The 19,638-nt window shown below is 44.3% G+C and overlaps 1 protein-coding gene across 4 annotated transcripts in view; it reads right to left on the reverse strand.

The window, feature by feature from the left end:
- Positions 1–19,638, reverse strand: part of MICAL2 (microtubule associated monooxygenase, calponin and LIM domain containing 2) — a 398,277-nt gene that overhangs the window by 181,693 nt on the left and 196,946 nt on the right. For 3 of the 4 annotated variants that reach the window (XM_082270276.1, XM_082270279.1, XM_082270278.1), the window contains exons 15-18: positions 15,935–16,003; positions 11,753–11,902; positions 7,653–7,778; positions 4,744–5,010 (exon numbers count right to left, since the gene is read on the reverse strand). In XM_082270276.1, coding sequence (XP_082126402.1) covers positions 4,744–5,010; positions 7,653–7,778; positions 11,753–11,902; positions 15,935–16,003 — 612 coding nt within the window. The remainder of the gene's footprint in view (positions 1–4,743; positions 5,011–7,652; positions 7,779–11,752; positions 11,903–15,934; positions 16,004–19,638) is intronic. The other variant, XM_082270277.1, reaches the window with a different exon arrangement.

Raw genomic sequence — 19,638 nt, forward strand, 5'->3', positions numbered from 1 at the left:
GGAAAAGAGTGAAGATTCAGGACATGCACAGCGCAGATCACCCGACGTTCAACCACCAGGATCTTATTTGCTAAAGTCACGCCATGGTGCTTGCTCGTTGGAGGGTAGAAATATTGATCCCTCGGATAAGTTTACTAATCAATTCAAGTGACGGTCCACTTATTCACACGGTTACCCTTGTGGTCTATGTAACTGGAGGACTAACATGCAAGCCTGATCTCCAACACCCTAAATAAGGGGTCTATTTCTAACATAAAATTCCATAGCTATTTGTTCAGTGAATCTGCACATGCATTCTGTGTAAATAAGGCAAAAACAAGCTTTTCTCTTCTGAACGAATGTTCTTTTATCATGGGCAGCAGTAAAATATTGCATTACGGCCACTAGATGGAGCTGATGAGCATAGGAAATATGTCTTACGTAAATGTAATCAATGGAATCGGCAAATAAATGTAACCAATGGTTACTCTAGTGTTCTCTAGAATTGTTACTTTGTATCTCTTGTTACAAAGACGTATTTCGTAAGCTCCTCAGCCCCATCTAAGGGTCCTAAGGCTGCATTCACACATGGGCGCTTTGAATTGTGGGCAGAATCACCGCAATTCTGCCAGTGATTTGAAAATTTCCCAGGTGTGAATGATAAATCGCACAATGCACATTTCAGATGCCATTCATTTGATTGGCACCTACTACTACTATCAGAAATACAAGGAATATAGCAAATAACAACCAAGGAGCTTTTCTGAAATACGTTTCCTCTGTGAGTATTGTGTAAAAAGCATTACTGGTTAGTGGAAAAGCATTGATGGTGCATGAAAGGGTCAGCGCATGCTGAAAGATTATTGTTAAAGGACCAGTAAACCTAATAAAATCGTTACTTTTATGGAAAAGATCTATATTGTTCACAAACATGTATGTGAGAGTTCTGATGTGTTTACAGAACCAAGTTATTTTTTATTGTATTTACTCATACAATTAAAGCGTCCAACGCATTGTTCCACATCATCATCCATTTTTGGCTCATAAGGCTTCACCAAGTATGGGGGGGGATGGGTGGGCTGTTTGCAGAAAAATACGTCCCAGGAAGTTGGTGGTGCTCGTTATCACGAAAGAAGACTTCCTGACCTGTGGGGGAAATCTTCAGATCTCCTTTTCACTGGTCTACTTCAGGGGTCTCCAAACTTTCTAAACAAAGGGCCAGTTTACTGTCCTTCAAACTTTAGGGGGCAAGACTGTGGCCAGTGGAAGTAGAAAATGATCTGGTGTAAGTGAGATTAAACAGTTCCCCATTTTTGGTATTGGGGGGGAGGAATAGTGCCCTATCATTGGTGTCAGTGGGAGGAATAGTGCCCCGTCATTGGTGTCAGTGGGAGGAATAGTGCCCCGTCATTGGTGTCAGTGGGAGGAATAGTGCCCCATCATTGGTGTCAGTGGGAGAATAATGGCCCATCATTAGTGTCAGTGGGAGGAATAGTGCCCCATCAATGGTGTCAGTGGGTGGAGTAGTGCCCCATCGTTGGTGTCAGTGGGAAGAATAGTGCCCCATCACTGGTGTAAGTTGGAGGAATAGTGCTCCATCGCTGGTGTCAGTGGGATGAATAGTGCCCATCATTGTTGTTAGTGGGAGGAAAAGAGTGGCAGGACCTATGGCCCACTGTTGCTGACAGTGGGGGAATAATGCCCCATCATTGGTGTCAGTGGGAGGAATAGTGCCCCGTCATTGGTGTCAGTGGGAGGAATAGTGCCCCGTCATTGGTGTCAGTGGGAGGAATAGTGCCCCGTCATTAGTGTCAGAGGGAGGAATAGTGCCCCATCATTGGTGTCAGTGGGAGAATAATGGCCCATCATTAGTGTCAGTGGGAGGAATAGTGCCCCATCAATGGTGTCAGTGGGTGGAGTAGTGCCCCATCGTTGGTGTCAGTGGGAAGAATAGTGCCCCATCACTGGTGTAAGTTGGAGGAATAGTGCTCCATCGCTGGTGTCAGTGAGATGAATAGTGCCCATCATTGTTGTTAGTGGGAGGAAAAGAGTGGCAGGACCTATGGCCCACTGTTGCTGACAGTGGGGGAATAATGCCCCATCATTGGTGTCAGTGGGAGGAATAGTGCCCCATTACTGGTGTCAGTGGGAGGAATAGTGCCCCATCATTGGTGGAATGGTGCTCCATTATTGGTGGAAGTGGGAGGAATAGTGCCCCATTACTAGTATCAGTGGGGGGGGGGGGGGGGGACTAGTGCCCCATCGTTGGTGTCAGTGAGAGGAATAGTGCCCCATCATTGGTGTCAGTGGGAGGAATAGTGCCCATCATTGGTGTCAGTGGGAGGAATAGTGCCCATCATTGGTGTCAGCGGGGGAATAGTGCTCCATCATTGGTGTCAGTGGGAGGAATAGTGCTGCATCGTTGGTGTCAGTGGGAGGAATAGTGCCCATCGTTGGTGTCAGTGGGAGGAATAGTGCCCATCATTGGTGTTACTGGGAGGAATAGAGTGGCAGGACCTATGGCCCACTGTTGCTGACAGTGGGGGGGAATAATGCCCCAAGGGCTTCATAAAAGCAAGCAAAGGGTCACATCCGGCAATTGGGCTGCAGTTTGGGGACCACTGGTCTACTTGATGATGTGCCTTCAGATTTGTGGGTTTAGCAGCGCTCTCCAGTACATGGGCAGGGTTTGGTAGAACTGCCTGGTCACTGGGTGGGCTTAGGTGGACTGCTGGCAAGGTTAATTGTGTCCCAGGATGGAAATGTCTATAAGCATGTATATTTCACACAACAGTGAGTATTATCCAACACTGGAGATCAGCAAAAAGTAAAGTTCAATTAGCTGTGGCTCGATTTAATGTTTTTTAAAAACCTCTGAAATTTGTATTTTCACAACCAGAAGTCCCACTCAAGTCAACGGGAATCCAAACCAGGCTCCAAAAAGGTTCACTGTGCAGCATGGTTTGGGAAACTCCTGGCAGCCTGATGAGTTGATGGGGCCAAAAACATCCTAAGCCATTTCCTTCAAAAATGTTCCCAAGGTTCTTCAAAAATGTACCAAAAATTTTTAGAAGGTGGGTCCTGGAGGCACTGGCAGTCAAGCTCCGGGTGACCAAGGAACAGCAGATATAAGGCAGACATGTCCTTGTAGCCACCATGGTCCCTTTCTCCTAGAAGCCTTTCGGAAATCCAAACGACCAAAAATAAGACTAAAATTTGGATTTGACCAAGGCCATCTGAGTTCATGAAATTCATCTAATGTCTTCTTAATTTCGGGATGAACTATATCCAATACACAACTGACTACTATCAGACGAAGAGCCCACTTCACCTAAAATGACAACCTAACGAACAACTGGCCAAAGTTCCTTGAATGTCAAATATTTAATTATTTTAATAGTTACCATGCCTTTTACATACATCGATGATGAACACTACTATGGCCCTTTTCCACTGCAAGTACCGGCTCGGCTCTACTCGGCCCTGCTTGGCCCGGTTTGCTTTTCCACTGCTGGTACCGCATGGTACGGTGTTGGAACGGTACGGTACGGTGCGGTATGGTTTGCTTTTCCACTAAAGTGGTACTAAAGTTAAGTGGGTGGGATAACAACGGGGTGGGTGTGATTCTCTGACCAATCAGTGGCTGGAATGCACATGCAAAGGATTGTGGGATATGGTACCAGTTATGGTACCTGTTGGAACCACAATCGAGTAGGTACTGTTTTTTCAGAGCCGTACCGTACCGTTCGGTTCCATGCAGTGGAAAAGCGTGGCCGTACCGTACCGTACCGAACCGTTCCGACACTATACCATGCGGTACCAGCAGTGGAAAAGCACAAAAGCGTGCCGAACCGTTCGGCTCCATGCAGTGGAAAAGCGCCAATAGTAACTCTTTCTCATAAAGTAACTCTTTGATTTAGGTTTGCAGTGAATTTAGTGGAGTATCATGTTAGGAATGTGTTAGTAGTACTATCCTGGGTAAAAATTCCCGTAAAGTAGACCTGTCAATGATATTCACTTCAGTGTGAACAAATAGGGCCATATTACACAAGTAAAAACACCCTGCTCCTGAGCAGCCTAGCCTAGGCAAGGATCACATTGATTCTGGCCACCAATTATTAAATACTATTGTAGACGTGCAAAGAGGTATGAAGCTCAGCAAGACACAACTGTTGTGTAGCAGAGCCTGCATATTTAATTGGTTCCCTACATATGTGTCCATGGGGAACAGCAACAGTAACTAAGCTATCACGGCCAGCTCCCGTTGCGTCGAGAGCTTCCAGTCATGTGACTGTTGTGAGGGCAGTCACATGATCAGAAAGCTCATCCTGGCTTTCTGCCATTTAGATTCTGGGGGCACCAGAAAGGGGTTACATTAATCCTTGGTGATCCTACCATGAAGGTCCTTGTTCAGGCTCTTCCCATTATGGGGTGACAACCATCTCCCATTTCTGCTTCTGCACCCTTGGTGGAGACTTCAGCTACATGCACTGCACAGGGATGGCCACCTTTGTCACTATCAGAAAGCCAGTCCAATACAATAATGTGCAATTGATGTGCATGTAGACAGAAGTGGCTGAAGGACATCAGCACCTCTGAGATGGAAATAGCTTAAAAAATAAATAATGAAAAAACCTGGCAAACTAAATGCCATCCATTTAGGATTAGGTCAACTTTAAAGGTGCGACCTTAGTCAGTTATTTTTACCCACAGATGTACTACTTATACCCTGACCCCCCTATGTGAATGGGTTGGCTTTGTCACCTGCTGCGCCTTCTCTTCGATGTGCTGGAGACGCTCCAAGATGCCGGTAAGCAGAAGAGCAGAGGGACAGGCAGAGCTGAGGGAGTCCCCCTCTTCTGCTGGACTGGAGGGTCGTTCAACCTCTTCTCTTGACTGCCTCCTCATAGGTGGGTCTGCCCTCCTGGGGACGGTCACTGCAGCCCTCACCCTGGTCACAGGAGGGGCAGTGGACATGGATGGCAAAGGTGGTGGTCTGAGTACTTGTGGAGTCCTAGCTATTCCCTGAAACTGGTAAACACTTTGAATAAAAAGTAGGGTCCTCGTTATATCCTCGTTATAGGCCAAACACCATGCACTTCATGCCAATCGCTAGTTTAAAGATCATCCATTTCCTTTCCTAAATAGCCAAACTCGAAACACCTCTGTTTGTGAGGTGTCCCCTTTCAAAGGCTGCTGGATTTTTTTTTAGTATTTGGAAGCCCAACTAGTTCTGGATTTAATGTGGAAGGGTTAGAACCTCTATCGGGTTTTTATCTCTTGGCAGGAAATGGAGAGGTAGCACAAGAACCCTAAGAATATCCTATTAAGGAGTTAAAACCTCTCTCAGGTTTTTATTTCTTGGGTAAAATGGAGGGTTAGCACTAGAACCCTAAGGATAGCTTATTAGTATTGGGGTAGAACCTCTCTTAGGGTTTTGTGCTACCCTCCATTTATCCAAAGAAATTTAAAACTGATGGAGGTTCTACCCCAATTCTAATAAGCTATCCTAAGGGATCTTGTGCTACCTCTCCATTTTACCCAAGAAATCCTTAGATTTAAATTTCTTGGGATAAATAGAGGGGGGTAGCACAAGAACCCTAAGGGTAGCCTATTAGTATTGGAGTAGAGCCTCTCTCAGGTTTAAATTTCTCGGGATAAATGGGGGGGGGGGGTAGAACTAGAACCCTAATGATAGCCTATTAGTATTGGAGTAGAGCCTCTCTCAGGTTTAAATTTATTGGGATAAATGGAGGGGTAGCACTAGAACCCTAATGATAGCCTATTAGTATTGGAGTAGAGCCTCTCTCAGGTTTAAATTTATTAGGATAAATGGAGGGGTAGCACAAGAACCCTAATGATAGCCTATTAGTATTGGAGTACAGCTTCTCTCAGGTTTAAATTTCTTGGGATAAATGGGGGGGGGGGGGGGTAGCACTAGAACCCTAATGATAGCCTATTAGTATTGGAGTAGAGCCACTCTCAGGTTTAAATTTATTGGGATAAATGGAGGGGTAGCACTAGAACCCTAATGATAGCCTATTAGTATTGGAGTAGAGCTTCTCTCAGGTTTAAATTTCTTGGGATAAATGGGGGGGGGGGGGGTAGCACTAGAACCCTAATGATAGCCTATTAGTATTGGAGTAGAGCTTCTCTCAGGTTTAAATTTATTGGGATAAATGGAGGGGTAGCACTAGAACCCTAAAGATAGCCTATTAGTATTGGAGTAGAGCCTATCTCAGGTTTAAATTTCTTGGGATAAATGGAGGGGTAGCACTAGAACCCTAATGATAGCCTATTATTACTATTGGGTTTGAACCTCTATCAGGTTTTTATTTATTTTTGGTTGGGAAACTGGAGTTGGATCACTAGAACCCCAAGGATATCCTACTAATATGGAGTTGAAACTGTTGTATTTCGACAGGGTATCTTGATTCTGGGCTGGCCATTTTTCTACAGTTTCCCTGGTTTTTAACTGAATGAATCCAAGTTTGAAGTGCCACACAGAGTTAATCATCCAGATATAAACTGATTCCAATATGAGATCAGATAAAATACTTTGTCACAGTGGCAATACGTTTTGGGAGGCAAGCAATGCACCTTCATTGGCGCTTGAAGGTTTTTTGTTATTTTTATTTTTTACAGGTACATATATAGCGCTGTCAATTAACACAGCATTTTACATTTATATTGTACATTCACATCAGTCCCTGCCCTCAAGGAGCTTACAATTTAAGGTGCCTAACTCACGTGCATACATAACCTACCAGCATGTCTTTGGAGTGTGTGAGCAAAGCCACACAGGGGAACATTCAAACTCCAGGCAGGTAGTGCCATGGTTGGGATTCAAGCCGGCGACCCTAGAGCTGCCAGGCGGAAGTGCTAACCACTTAGCCACTGTGCTGCCCATTAGAATATATGAAGAAGACAAAGAAGACAAAGAAGACGAAGAAGACGAAGAAGACAAAGAAGACGAAGAGGACGAAGAGGATGAAGAATACGGAGTAGACGGAGTAGGCGGAGAAGACGGAGAAGATGGAGAAGATGGAGAAGATGGAGATGATGGAGAGCGTGCTGGATTGAATTAAAAAAATATTAATTATACACTATTTTTACCAAACAAGTGTTGGGGTGCAAAATTCTTCAACCAGCCTCCAACCAGCTGATGTTCCTCATCTTCGAGCCCTGGTAAAGACATATTGGCTCTGTGACAAAGTCCTTCATTTGACCTCATATTAGAGTACATTTATATCTGGAGGAATAAATCTCGGTTTAGCACTTCAATTCCAGATTCAATAGATTTGTTTTTTGTATGTCCCACTGGGAAGCTTGTCCCTTTGAGTTAGGGCATGAGAGGGTGTCACCATGACAGGAAGTTAGAGGACACTCTTCAGTGAGGAAACAGACCTCGTGGAGGTTCTAAACCTTCCACAATCTATCCAAAGCCGCAGCTAAGGTGTAACTCAATATTTCATCCGATGCCTAGGTTTCGCTTTCAAAACTTAACTGCGGTCTACTAAAATTTTACAAATTCAGAAGAAAAACACAATTTCTTTAAATTTCGGCAAAAAATATTCATAGCAGACGAACCCATCCTGTATGAAAACTCTGCCCTCCCATGACCCTCCAGCAAAGCCAAGTGCTCACTCATAACCAAACACCGGGCACCATACCTGTCTTGTCGGTGGAGGCTGCACGGGAGGAGGGGGCGGGTCCTGCGGTTTAGCAAAGCGAGGGTTAACGGGAGGCGGGTCGCAGGGGGGAGGCTCTGGCACGGAATTATCAGAGAGGGGTAAAGCCTTCAAAATTGATGCAATGGTAAAGAAAAAAAAAAAAAAAACATAATAGCAGAAAATGGAGAGAAAAGGTTAGCAGAGGTGAGAACAAGAATGAGGCAGGAATGACAGCTAATTGAAAGATTCGTACAACAACTGTTCCTCCCTTAATTTAGCTTTAAGGAAGCAAAAAGTATAAAACATAACAAAGTATTAAAAAGTATTTTTATGAATTTTTCTCTAAATTTAATAAAGAAATATTTGGGAAAAAAAGTATCAAAAAACCATAGAAACACATGAATATTCTTACTGTGTATCTAATAATCAGGTTAAGAGAACACAACGAAATTACCAAAATGTTTCCACTGTTGGGCGCCATTAGCATTCCACCTCTGTGCTAATCCCCCTCTAAGAATCTTGAGATTTGTCTGTGATTTACACCAATGACATCACTACTCTCACTCATTATGGCTGATCAATCACGCCAGCGGCAGGTGCATTGGCACCTGGGATGATGTCACTGTGGGGGTCGCCACAAAATGAGGGGGGGGGTTGCACCAACAGCCCAGGACAACACCAGGTGTCTGAATGTAATCCTTTATAATCCTCCTTGGAAACATCAAAGATTCCATTGATTGAGAAGCTGCAATATGGCAGACTTGTCAGTACGGGCTTTAGAGGGATAATGGGAATGAGAGAGAAATAATTTATAGATATGGCACAGAAATTCAACCATGTGCTGGGAAGATAAAATAACCCCTTCCCGCCCACCCTGGCATCCCCTGAAAAGGATAAAAATACAGAGGGCGCACTGCCCTAGTGCATTACTTTTGCAACAATTTATTAAAAAAAAAGAAATATGTGTACATTATACTCACAAACGAAATGACTTGTTCAAGCGTGATAAAAATATATATACGTGTGTATACAGGCATACCCAACTTTACATACACTCACGAATATGGACACAGCTTGGTCAGCTTGGCATGGCACTACATCTGATTTTTAACATTGACATCTATAGGAAATCTAGGTCAGCTTGACATGGCACTGCCACCCGTCTAACATTGGCGTCTATGGAAAATCTTGGTCAGCTTGACATGGCTCTGCTCCCAAACCATAAGTGACAGGGATACCAAACTTAGGGAGCACCGAGAGGGGACCCAGGACTACAACATATCCTGTTTTGTGGCCGGCCAGCTTGCCTAGGTAATCTGCCATGTCATAGTCCTGGGTCCCCTTAACATGCTCCCCAAGTTTGGTGTCCTTGTCACTTAATGGTTTGGGAGCAATGCCATGTCAAGCTGACCAAGATTTCCTATGGAGCTAGTGTATTTACATGCATTGAGAAGTGAAAAAAGGTATTGCTTCACTTTAAGTACATTTTCATTTTACATACATGCTCAGGTCCCATTGTGTACTTAAAAGTGGGGTATGCTTGTATATATATATATATATATATATATATATATATATATATATACACACACACACACACATATATATATATATATATATATATATATATATATATATATACACATATTCTCCAAATGAAGCCGACGCATTTCGAGGGTGACCCCACTTTCTCTAATCAGTAGAATATGCTGCATGGACTATTGGTGGACTGTTTCATATATATATTATATATTTCATTTGTGAGTATGATGTGCACATATTTCTTTTTTAATAAATTGTTGCAAAGTTAATGCGCTAGGCCGGTGTGCCCGCTGCATTTGTATCGTTTTTAGAGTCCATCTGGGTTTCTCTGACCTGTTTGGAGGCGGCTAGACAAGGAGAGTCGCTCTTCTACAAACCTAGCTGTCGGCAACTCTCAAGCGCAGGAGCATTTATTTTGTCTTTCTTGTATCCCTTTAAAAGGTTCTGAATGTCTGGGGCGGGGGCAGAAATGATCGGCGATCATGTGACCATTGTAATTGGCTATCGCAGTGGTCACATGATTGAGAGCCGGTCCTGCCGACTACCAACTGTTAGTGGGGTCTGGGAGCGGTCTTTGACTGCTCCGTCTCTGTGCTGGGAGAAAGCAGTGAGCATGCTCTCTGCACAGAAGCATGAGATGCCTGGCGGTGTTAGCGCCCACTCTTTTGCCATATGTGTTATGCGGGTGACAACATGATAATCAAGTGAAGAAAGAAGCTGATCCTAGCTAGGATGTTGAGACAGATTGAAGACCACAGCCAAAAGTTCCTATTAAATTAAAACAACCTATCTTAATCAGTTGTGGACAGCGGATGTACTTTATATGCCCAGAAAAACGTACATAGAGTAGGGATCCTCAAACTACGGCCCTCCACCTGTTGTGGAACTACACATCCCATTGTGGGAGGCATTGTAAAACTCTGAGATTCCCAGACATGACTAAGCATGATGGGATTTGTAGTTCCTGAACAACTGGAGGGCCGAAGTTTGGAGACCCCTGACATAGAACGTGTGTAGTACTGTATGTCCTGTCTTTCTGCAGCTCCCACATATTGTCAAAATAATGGTTGTAAGTTCCTGTGTAAATACAGCATCTTTTAAAAAGAGAGACCCTGACACACAGTGTTTATTAACATTGTTCAGATGACAGAGAGATAAAAAAGAGATAAAAAAGTAACAATGTTTATAAACAGTGTTCAGACTGGAGATAGAGAGATACAAAGTAACAGTGCTTATAAATATTTCTCAGGTGGGAGATAAAAAGATACAAAGTAACACTGTTAATAAACATTGTTCAGAAAGGGGATAGAAAGATACATAGTAACATTGTTTATAAACATTGTTCAGACAGAAGATAGAGAGATACAAAGTAACATGGTTTTTCAAACGTTGTTCAGAGTGGAGATATAGATATTCAAAGTAGCGCTGTTTATAAACATTGATCAGACAGGAGATAGAGATCTTCAAAAGTAACGTTGTTTATAAACATTGTTCAGGCAGGAGATAGAGAGATACAAAGTAATATTGTTTATAAACATTGATCAGACTAGAAATAGAGAGATACAAAGAAACTTTGTTTATAAACATTGTTTAGACTGGAGATAGAGAGATATAAAGAAATGTTGTTTATAAACATTGTTCAGACTGGAGATAGAGATATTCAAAGTAGCATTGTTTATAAACATTGATCAGACAGGAGATAGAGAGCTTCAAAAGTAACGTTGTTTATAAACATTGATCAGACAGGAGATAGAGAGATGCAAAGTAAAATTGCTTATAAACAATGATCAGACTGGAGATAGATAAAAAGAAACTTTGTTTATGAACATTGTTCAGACTGGAGATAGAGATATACAAAGTAACATTGTTTATAAACATTGATCAGACTGGAGATAGAGAAATATAAAGAAATATTGTTTATAAACATTGTTCAGACTGGAAATAGAGAGATACAAAGTAACATTGTTTATAAACCTTGTTCAGATGGGAGATAGAGAGATACAAAGAAACAAGGTTTATAAACATTGATCAAGCAGGAGATATAGAGATTCAAAATAACATTGTTTATAAACCTTGTTTAGATGGGAGATAGAGAGATACAAAGTAATATTGTTTATAAACATTGTTCAGACAAGGGATACATAAACTGATCAAAATTCATCTGGTTCTGTAGATCGGTGGTTGCAGTCTACAATACCCGGCTTATATTATTTTGTTATGTTTCTCAGCCCTGATGAAACGAGAGTTTTAAGCCCTCGAAATGTGTTGGAGTTCTGTTTTTGTGTTATGAATTTTATTTTTTTACTAGGTTTATCCAAGCCTTGTGGTGCGCTCATCCTTTCAAAACTCCCCAGACTACTCCAGGGACCCCTCTTGATACACCAGTAGACATAAATTTGTCTCCAAAAAAGATTGTGACCACTGACTGTCACCCACTATGGAGTCCAGCACTTCACCAACGCATTCCAAATATACTTTATGTGATGCCACCGCCCTTTACATATAAAATTACAGCCACCACAAATTTGCCACTGCCACATTGCAGTCATGGGTCCTACCTGTCTCCGAATGGACGTATTTGGTGCGTTTTCTTCAAACTTGGCCAGCAACTGGGTAGCCATTGACCTGACTTTGTTCTGGTTAATGACTTCCTTGGTGTCGCTGCATTCACTCCCGGATCCAATATTTTCACTTCCGAAATTTCCTGTCTGCAAAAAACAAGACACGAGACATTGTTAAGTGGCGTCTATTGAACCTTTTTTACCTGTCCCCACTGCCCCCCGGCAAAAAAAGAGGCTCCAAAACACGGGACCCATCATGGAAGGAGACACAAGTACTCCAGCTGAAGTTTTTCTGCATACCAGACATTCCAATTTCAGAAAGCGAACTTCTAAGATTCCGGGGAGGGAGGCAGCGTGAGAAGGCTTCTCGTGTTTGTAAATAAAGGAACGGTTGCCATGATCAAGTGAAATGAAGACTGCTTAAGACTGACTTAGGAACTGTCCAATGCTCTTCTAAGGGCCCATCGCTATCATGCACTTTTTTACTCTATAAAAAGTAAGGTGTCGTTCAAACATGACAGACCTCTCCAGGTGGGTCTGCCATAATCATTCAGCTCCAAAAGATCAGGTGGTAAGTCAAAATGCAAAAAAATATTGCGGCAGGTAGAGCCCATGCCCCTGTTTAAAATGGTGGTTTACGCAAGCACAAGCACACTAATGGCACTGGTGTGTGCTGGCTTCATATGAGAGCCAGGGTTAGAGCTTAGGGCTCCACCATTCTGAGGGGGTCAGTATGTGAAGGGAGCCATGAGAGGTGGTGGTGTGCACCATGGTGTCCAGGTCAGGGCAGGCCAAGGCCCGAGCCTGAGAGAGAGCAGCTAGGGATCTGTAGAGAGAGTCCATGAGGGACAGAGCAGCTAGGAAGCCGTAGAGAGGGTCCATGGGGGACAGAGTAGCTAGGAAGCTGGAGAGAGAGTCCATGAGGGACAGAGCAGGTGATCAGGTGGTGAGTCAAAATGCAAAAAATATTGTGGCAGGTTGAGCCCATGCCACTGTTTAAAATGGTGGTTTACGCAATATTTTGTAAGAGACGAGCACGCTAATGGCACAGGTGTGTGCTGGCTTCATATGAGAGCCAGAGTTAGAGCTTAGGGCTCCACCATTCTGAGGGGGGTCAGTATGTGAAGGGAGCCATGAGAGGTGGTGGTGTGCACAATGGTGTGCAGGTCGGGGCAGGCCAAGGCCTGAGCCTGAGAGAGAGCAGCTAGGAAGCTGTAGAGAGAGTCCATGAGGGACAGAGAAGCTAGGAAGCTGGAGAGAGAGTTCATGAGGGACAGAGAAGCTAGGAAGCTGGAGAGAGAGTCCATGAGGGACAGAGAAGCTAGGAAGCTGGAGAGAGAGTTCATGAGGGACAGAGCAGCTAGGGAGCTGTAGAGAAAGTCTATGAGGGACAGAGCAGCTAGGAAGCTGTAGAGAGAGTGCATGAGGGACAGAGTAGCTAGGAGACTGTAGAGAGAGTCCATGAGGGACAGAGTAGCTAGGAGACTGTAGAGAGAGTCCATGAGGGACAGAGTAGCTAGGAAGCTGTAGAGAGAGTCCATGAGGGACAGAGTAGCTAGGAAGCTGTAGAGAGAGTCCATGAGGGACAGAGTAGCTAGGGAACTGCAAGGAAAGATGCACAGCTGAGGTGCAACATCTGTGCAGGAATACTGGGATGTGTTTTATGGTCAGAGGACCAAAAAGGTACTGTCAGGAGGACCAAGAGGTACTACTCAGAGCAGTAAAGCTGGCAAGAAGAGCCAGGAGGCTGAATATTATGCTTCTTGCATTGATGGTGAGAACCCCCTGTCTGGGAAGACATACCTGTACAAAATTTTGACGTTCTTTTAAATAAAAGTGGGCAGGAATACCCTGAAAACTATTTCTGGTGTGGAGTAAACTCACTGCTTCAGCACTTCCACTAAGCTATAAAACCCCAACATGTCCCAATATCTATATAAACAAAACACAAGGTGAAGCGCAAGTATTGACAAGTTTAATGCCAACAGGAGTGAAATGCGTCAACACTAGCTCTTCACCCGGTGTTTTGTTTGTATGGACATTCTTTGCATTTTGAAATAAATCTTTGGATCTTATGTACATTGGTGTGCGGTCATCCAATTTTCATGTCTGATAAGACTCCGTTCACATCTCAGCAATACTTCCACGTTCTGTTTTTTGAGCGTTTTTGCAGCGCATTTTTGGAGCCGCACCATTTATTCTGATGGGCCCTCTGCTCCAAAAACACGCCAAAAGGAGCTCATATACCAAATTTTGGCGTTAAAGCCAGGTGCTTTTGAGGTTGCATGTTTTGCCGCAATTTTTTGCGTGTTTTGTCACTCACATTGTGTGTTGGATGTCAAAAATAAATAAATAATGCCTGCGATTCCGATATGCTCAAATGTGAACGGGGCCTAAATCTTAAAGCGGATCCTCGCCCACCCCTCCATTTTTTTCCAGGTTGACCCGCTGAGATTGTCCTGTTTTCCACCACCGATCAGTCCTACGCTGCCATGTTGCTTGTGAAGCCATCAAGAGGCTCGCAGACTTTTCCAGGTTCAGCCAGCGTGCCTCCTGATGATGCGGCACTAAGCACGCTCCCCCTCCCTCTTTTCTGAATGAAGAGCTATGCTTCCTGGTAGGGCTGCAGTAAGAGACCAGGGGGTCCCATACTGCCAACACCTGACAATCCCCCCCAACCCAAATAAACACAGTTTACAATGCTTCAATTATAAATAATTACAGTGAGTGATTGGTACTGATCACTCATTGTGTTGCTTCATGAAAGGGGCTGGTAAATATGACATATTTACTGGATCCTTCCCCCAATCTCTATACTGAAGGATCCTATTGTGTGCTTGCACCTGCGGGCAGGAAGGAGAGAAGGGAAGCTGGCAGCACTGCTGAGGTGGGGGCACACAGGGGGGTCTGGAGAGGAGAGTGAAACGTATGGTGCACAGGGAGGGTGATTGGTGAGGTGGGGGGACATTTGAAGGAACTGATCTCTTGTATGGCCCTCTCTGCAGCAGCTGAAAGCCAGAGGGAGAGGGGGAGAATAAGAATCCAGTTTTAAGCTGCTGCAGAAAGGGCCATACAGGAGATCAGTTCCAGCTTTTCCACCCAGATCACCCTCTCTGCCCACATCCAATTTACCTTGCTGCCAGGGCCCCCCCCCCCCCCCCCGCTGACCCAGCCCCATACAGGAGGACCACTGGTACCCCCTTATCCACCCTAGCCCTGCCTCCTGGGATATGTGATGTTCATATCCCAGGAGGCACAGTGAGGTGACATGGATGGGGGGAGGGGGGGACACACAGGTTCTCATAAAAAAAATGTAAATAAACAAAACAAAGCAAAAAAAAAAAAAAGGATAAGATGGCGCAATTCATGTGGTGGTGGTGGGGGGGGGGGGGGGGGGTAGGGTGGATTGGAGGGAAGTCTCCTCAGAGGGTGAAGATCAACTATAAAATGTATCTGAAACCAAGAACAAAAAATTGATTTATTGCAAGGCAATATTAGGGGGGGAGAGCAAGCCCACCTCTACCGTGTCCGGGCCCCATCAGTTCAGCCGGGGGCCAGAGGCAGAGAGGGGACTCTTAATCATCTTTGGGTGCAGGAACAATGGTTCCAGAGGCCATGGCTCCCAACAATTCAATTAAAGTTTCCCAGGCCCCATCAGTTCACAGCAGGGCCAGGGACTGAGAGGGCACAATTTAATCAATTTATCAGCAAGCAGAGTAATCCTCCGTGTCATGCCTCCAGAAGCAACTCTTTAGCCAAAAAATGCAGATTTTAGCATGTATCTGAAAAATTGCTCTAATTAATGGCACTTACAATGTGACCTTCATACTTGTTGCATAGGTTTGCTTATGGTTTTAACGAAAAAATGATTTGAATTCGGAAGAAGGCAACAACGGAAAAGTACACAGCTGCTGCTGAATATACACAGGTGGGAATGGAATACATTAAGGGAACCCGGCGTCGTCCCGTGAAATAATTTCTCCGTTTCATGATGAATGGGAGGATGGATAATATTACTTTGGAGCAACGGGTGATTTGCCGTAATACGCTCCAGCTGCTACTAAGTCCTCTCATTTATTATGGCGAAACATCTGCCCGTAGCTCGTCCGCCGCTTGCGCTCACGCTCAGAAGCCGCAAAATAATACAGACGCTGTCATCACCGATTAATAAGCACATACCTCTTCAAATATCTGGACTGTCCTCCTTCTTCTCTTGTTCAAGTCATTCTCTTCTGTCTTATTTTCATTCTGGAGAGAGATAAAAGGAAAGAAAGTTACTCCATTGAACATCGATCTCCTTCAAAGATCTGTCCAGGGGCGCTTCTATCCAAAAAATGAAAGGTACAAAACATAATGATTGGAATTGCTCTCCATTTACTATATAACATCCACCCATTTTTTGATATCTTCAGGAATTTAGGAGGGTTTCCCCTTCCCTCTTGTACCCCATACTTTACATGACCCACCATTTTCAAGAACCGTTTCTTCCTTCTCTGTCTTATGGCTTGTACTCTTCTGTACATTTTGGTCATTTTTCAATAGGGCAATGACTTGGAAGTTGGGTGACCCTTACAGGAATTAAGATGGCTCCCCTTAACCCAAGGTCCTTTACTCCCCCTTGTACCTCTTCTTATCCTATGAGCTCTGAGGAAGAGAGCGTGCCTTCCCGAAATGCGTCAACGGTTCTAATACAGGGACGATTACTTCCACATGTGGTGGACTCCTTCAATTCAATTTTTGCTCTTCATATCTGTGAGTATGTTTCTGGCATTTTAATAAAAGGTTTTTAAGGTGTCCAAGTGTAATGCACTAGGTGTTTGCGCCTCCTTTTCCTTTTCTCTTTCACAAGAACTTGCAACTACTATGTGGCCCTGAAGCACTGGAGCCCAAAATTAACAGGCTACACAATGGCTTATGCAGGCAGCAGTAGCATTTGGCAGAACTTGCAACTATTATGGGGCCCTGAAGCACTGAGGCCCAAAATTGGGTGACTTCTCAATGGCTTATGCAGGCAATGGTAACATATGGCAGATACCCTTGCAATTTTGGCAGAACTTGCAACAACTATGGGGCCCTGAAGTCATGGAGCCTAAAATTGACTGACTCCACAATGACTTATGCAGGCAGTGGTAACATCTATAAAATATCCTTTCAATTCTGGTAGACCTTGCAACTACTATGGGGCCCTGAAACGCAGGGACACAAAACTGACTGCCTACACAATGGTCTATGCAGGCAGAGGTAGCAATGAGGCAGATACCCTTGCAATTTTGGCAGAACTGGCCACTACTATGGGGCCCTGAAGCACTGGAGCCCACAATTGACTTTCTATACAATGGCTTATGCAGGCTGCAGTAGCGTTTTGGCAGGTACCCTTGCAATTGTGGCAGAACTTGCAACTACTATGGGACCCTGAAGCACAGGGGGCCCAAAACTGACTGGCTATACAATAGCTTATGGCGGCAGCAGTAGCATTTGGCAGCTACTCTTGCAATTTTGGCAGAATTTGCTACTACTATGGGGCCCTGAAGCACTGGAGCCCACAATTGACTGGAGCCAAACATTGTCTTCCTACACATTGGCTTATGCAGGTAGTAGTAGCATTTGGCACATACTCTTGTAATTTTGGCAGAACGTGCAACTTCTATGGGGCCCTGAAGTACAGGGGCCCAAAATGAACTGGCTACACAATAGCATATGCAGGCAGCAGTAGCATTTTACAGATACCCTTGCCATTTTGGCAGACCCTGCAATTATTATAGGGTCCGGAAGCACAGGGGTCCAAAACATGCTTGGCTACATACTTGGTTATAGTGTAGAAACCTCTATACCAAGGGTCTTGAAACTATGGCCCTCCAGCTGTTCAGGAACTACAATTCCCATCATGCCTAATCATGTCTGTGAATGTCAGACTTTTACAATGCCTCATGGGTAGTGTAGTTCCGCAACAGCTGGAGGGCCGTAGTTTGAGGATCCCTGCTCTATACGATCACTAGAGGAAAGTATGGCCCTGAATACAAAAAAGCTGGACAAACTTCTAGAAATTATATGAATTTGTTACTTGATAGAAAACAAACGTCTGCGCAGTTTTATTTCCCGTTCCACCCAAGGAATAAATTAATACATGCAGACAAATCAGACGAAGGTTGAATCTGAATTTAATTCTAACCGGGTGACGCCAAAATAATTGCCTCTTCAGCCCACATGTGGGCCACATTACGACGGCACGTGCTAGCGTTGTACTTTAAAATGTTTTCAAGTCGAGTGTGAGACATTAATATAGGAGCGAGCCAGACGAAGGAAGGGGGCGGGGGGGCGTTCTGATTGTTGCACGCAGCTCCGTTCATGAGATAAGCGTTTCGTGATGGATTCCAACCCGACTCTGATTTTTTGTTTCATTTCGAGGGGTGGGAGTAAAGACAAATTATGAATCTGGTAAATTTCTGGGACGTGTAGAAAAAAAAAAGGCTTAAGTTTCTCAACCGGCTGCGTTCCGCGACGTCCCAAACAATTAACTCCAGAAGGTAATCTCAATTGGGTTTGATGCAGAGTAATTAGATGACATCATGTTGTCGGGGACATGGAGATCCTGTGTTTTGTTGCCATGGATTTTTGTGATGACATCCATATGAAAATTTTCGAACTTATCTCCCCTCATTAGCGCACTTTGTCAGATGAAAGGTTTGTCATTTCAGCTGCTCACCACGGCGTCTGACCTTCGCTGGGCGTTATGAAGAGGACGAAGGTGAAAAAGAACGGAGGAGACATTTGTTTAAAGTGAATTTCAAAGGATGTTTCCTCCCGTGCTGGAGCGACTAAGCTTGGATTTATTTATCTAGGATTAAATTATATTGTAATAAATCACAATATACGGGAGGCCTAATGAGATTTGGAACAGCTGTCGAATATAATCTGGTTGGAGAAAACTCATATACTGTACATCAAGTTATCCACTGTGCTACAGGACTGAGACTAACCAAGCTACTGAACTTATGCCCCGTACACACGTACAGATTGTCGGCCGTAAAGATTCGGCCGACGACCGATCGGCCGATTTTCGGCTTGTTAGTATGATGCTTCCGACAGCCGACAGCGCACTTTCGGCCGAAAAGAATCTGTCGTGCAAGCATTAAAATTTTTGTATGCCGACACCAGAGCGGCCGATTGTTCGCCAGTCAATACAGAATTCGGCCGACAGACAGCAGATTTGCAAGACTGGGCATGCTCAGAAAAGAAAAAACACAGGGAAAGTTAACCTTCACATGACATCACTTCTGCAGTCGGCTGTAGTCGGCGGACAAAATTCTTGTGCAGTCTTTTGCACTTTTCAACAGACACGACAGCCCGGGGACAAAAGACGGCCGATCGTTCGGCCGACGATCTGCACGTGTGTACGAGGCATAACTCTAGAAATGTCCTATACCAGCCTTTCTCAACCCTTTTACCCCAGAGGAACACCTGAAAAATTTTTCAGGGATCGGGAAACCCCTTTTAAAATCAACTCAGTGGGAAAAATGGCCCTTACATTGGTGGTTAGTACGAAAAATGGCCCTTACATTGGTGGTTAGTACGAAAAATGGCCCTTGTGGTGGGGGCCAGTGGAAAAAGTGCCCCTCCATTGATGACCAGAGGGAAAAACGCCCCTTACATTGGTGGCCTGTGGGAAAAATGCCCCTTACATTGGTGGCCAGAGGAAGAAATGCCCTTTACATTGGTGGCCAGTAGGAAAAAATTTCCTTACATTGGCGGCCAGTGGGAAAAATGCCCCATACATTGGTGGCCAGTGGAAGAAATGCCCTTTACATTGGTGGCCAGTAGGAAAAAATCTCCTTACATTGGTGATCAGTAGGAAAAAATATCCTTACATTGGTGGCCAGTAGGAA

Source organism: Pelophylax lessonae, assembly GCF_965119305.1.
Source record: "Pelophylax lessonae genome assembly, chromosome: 10".
NCBI classification, from domain to species: Eukaryota; Metazoa; Chordata; class Amphibia; order Anura; family Ranidae; genus Pelophylax; species Pelophylax lessonae.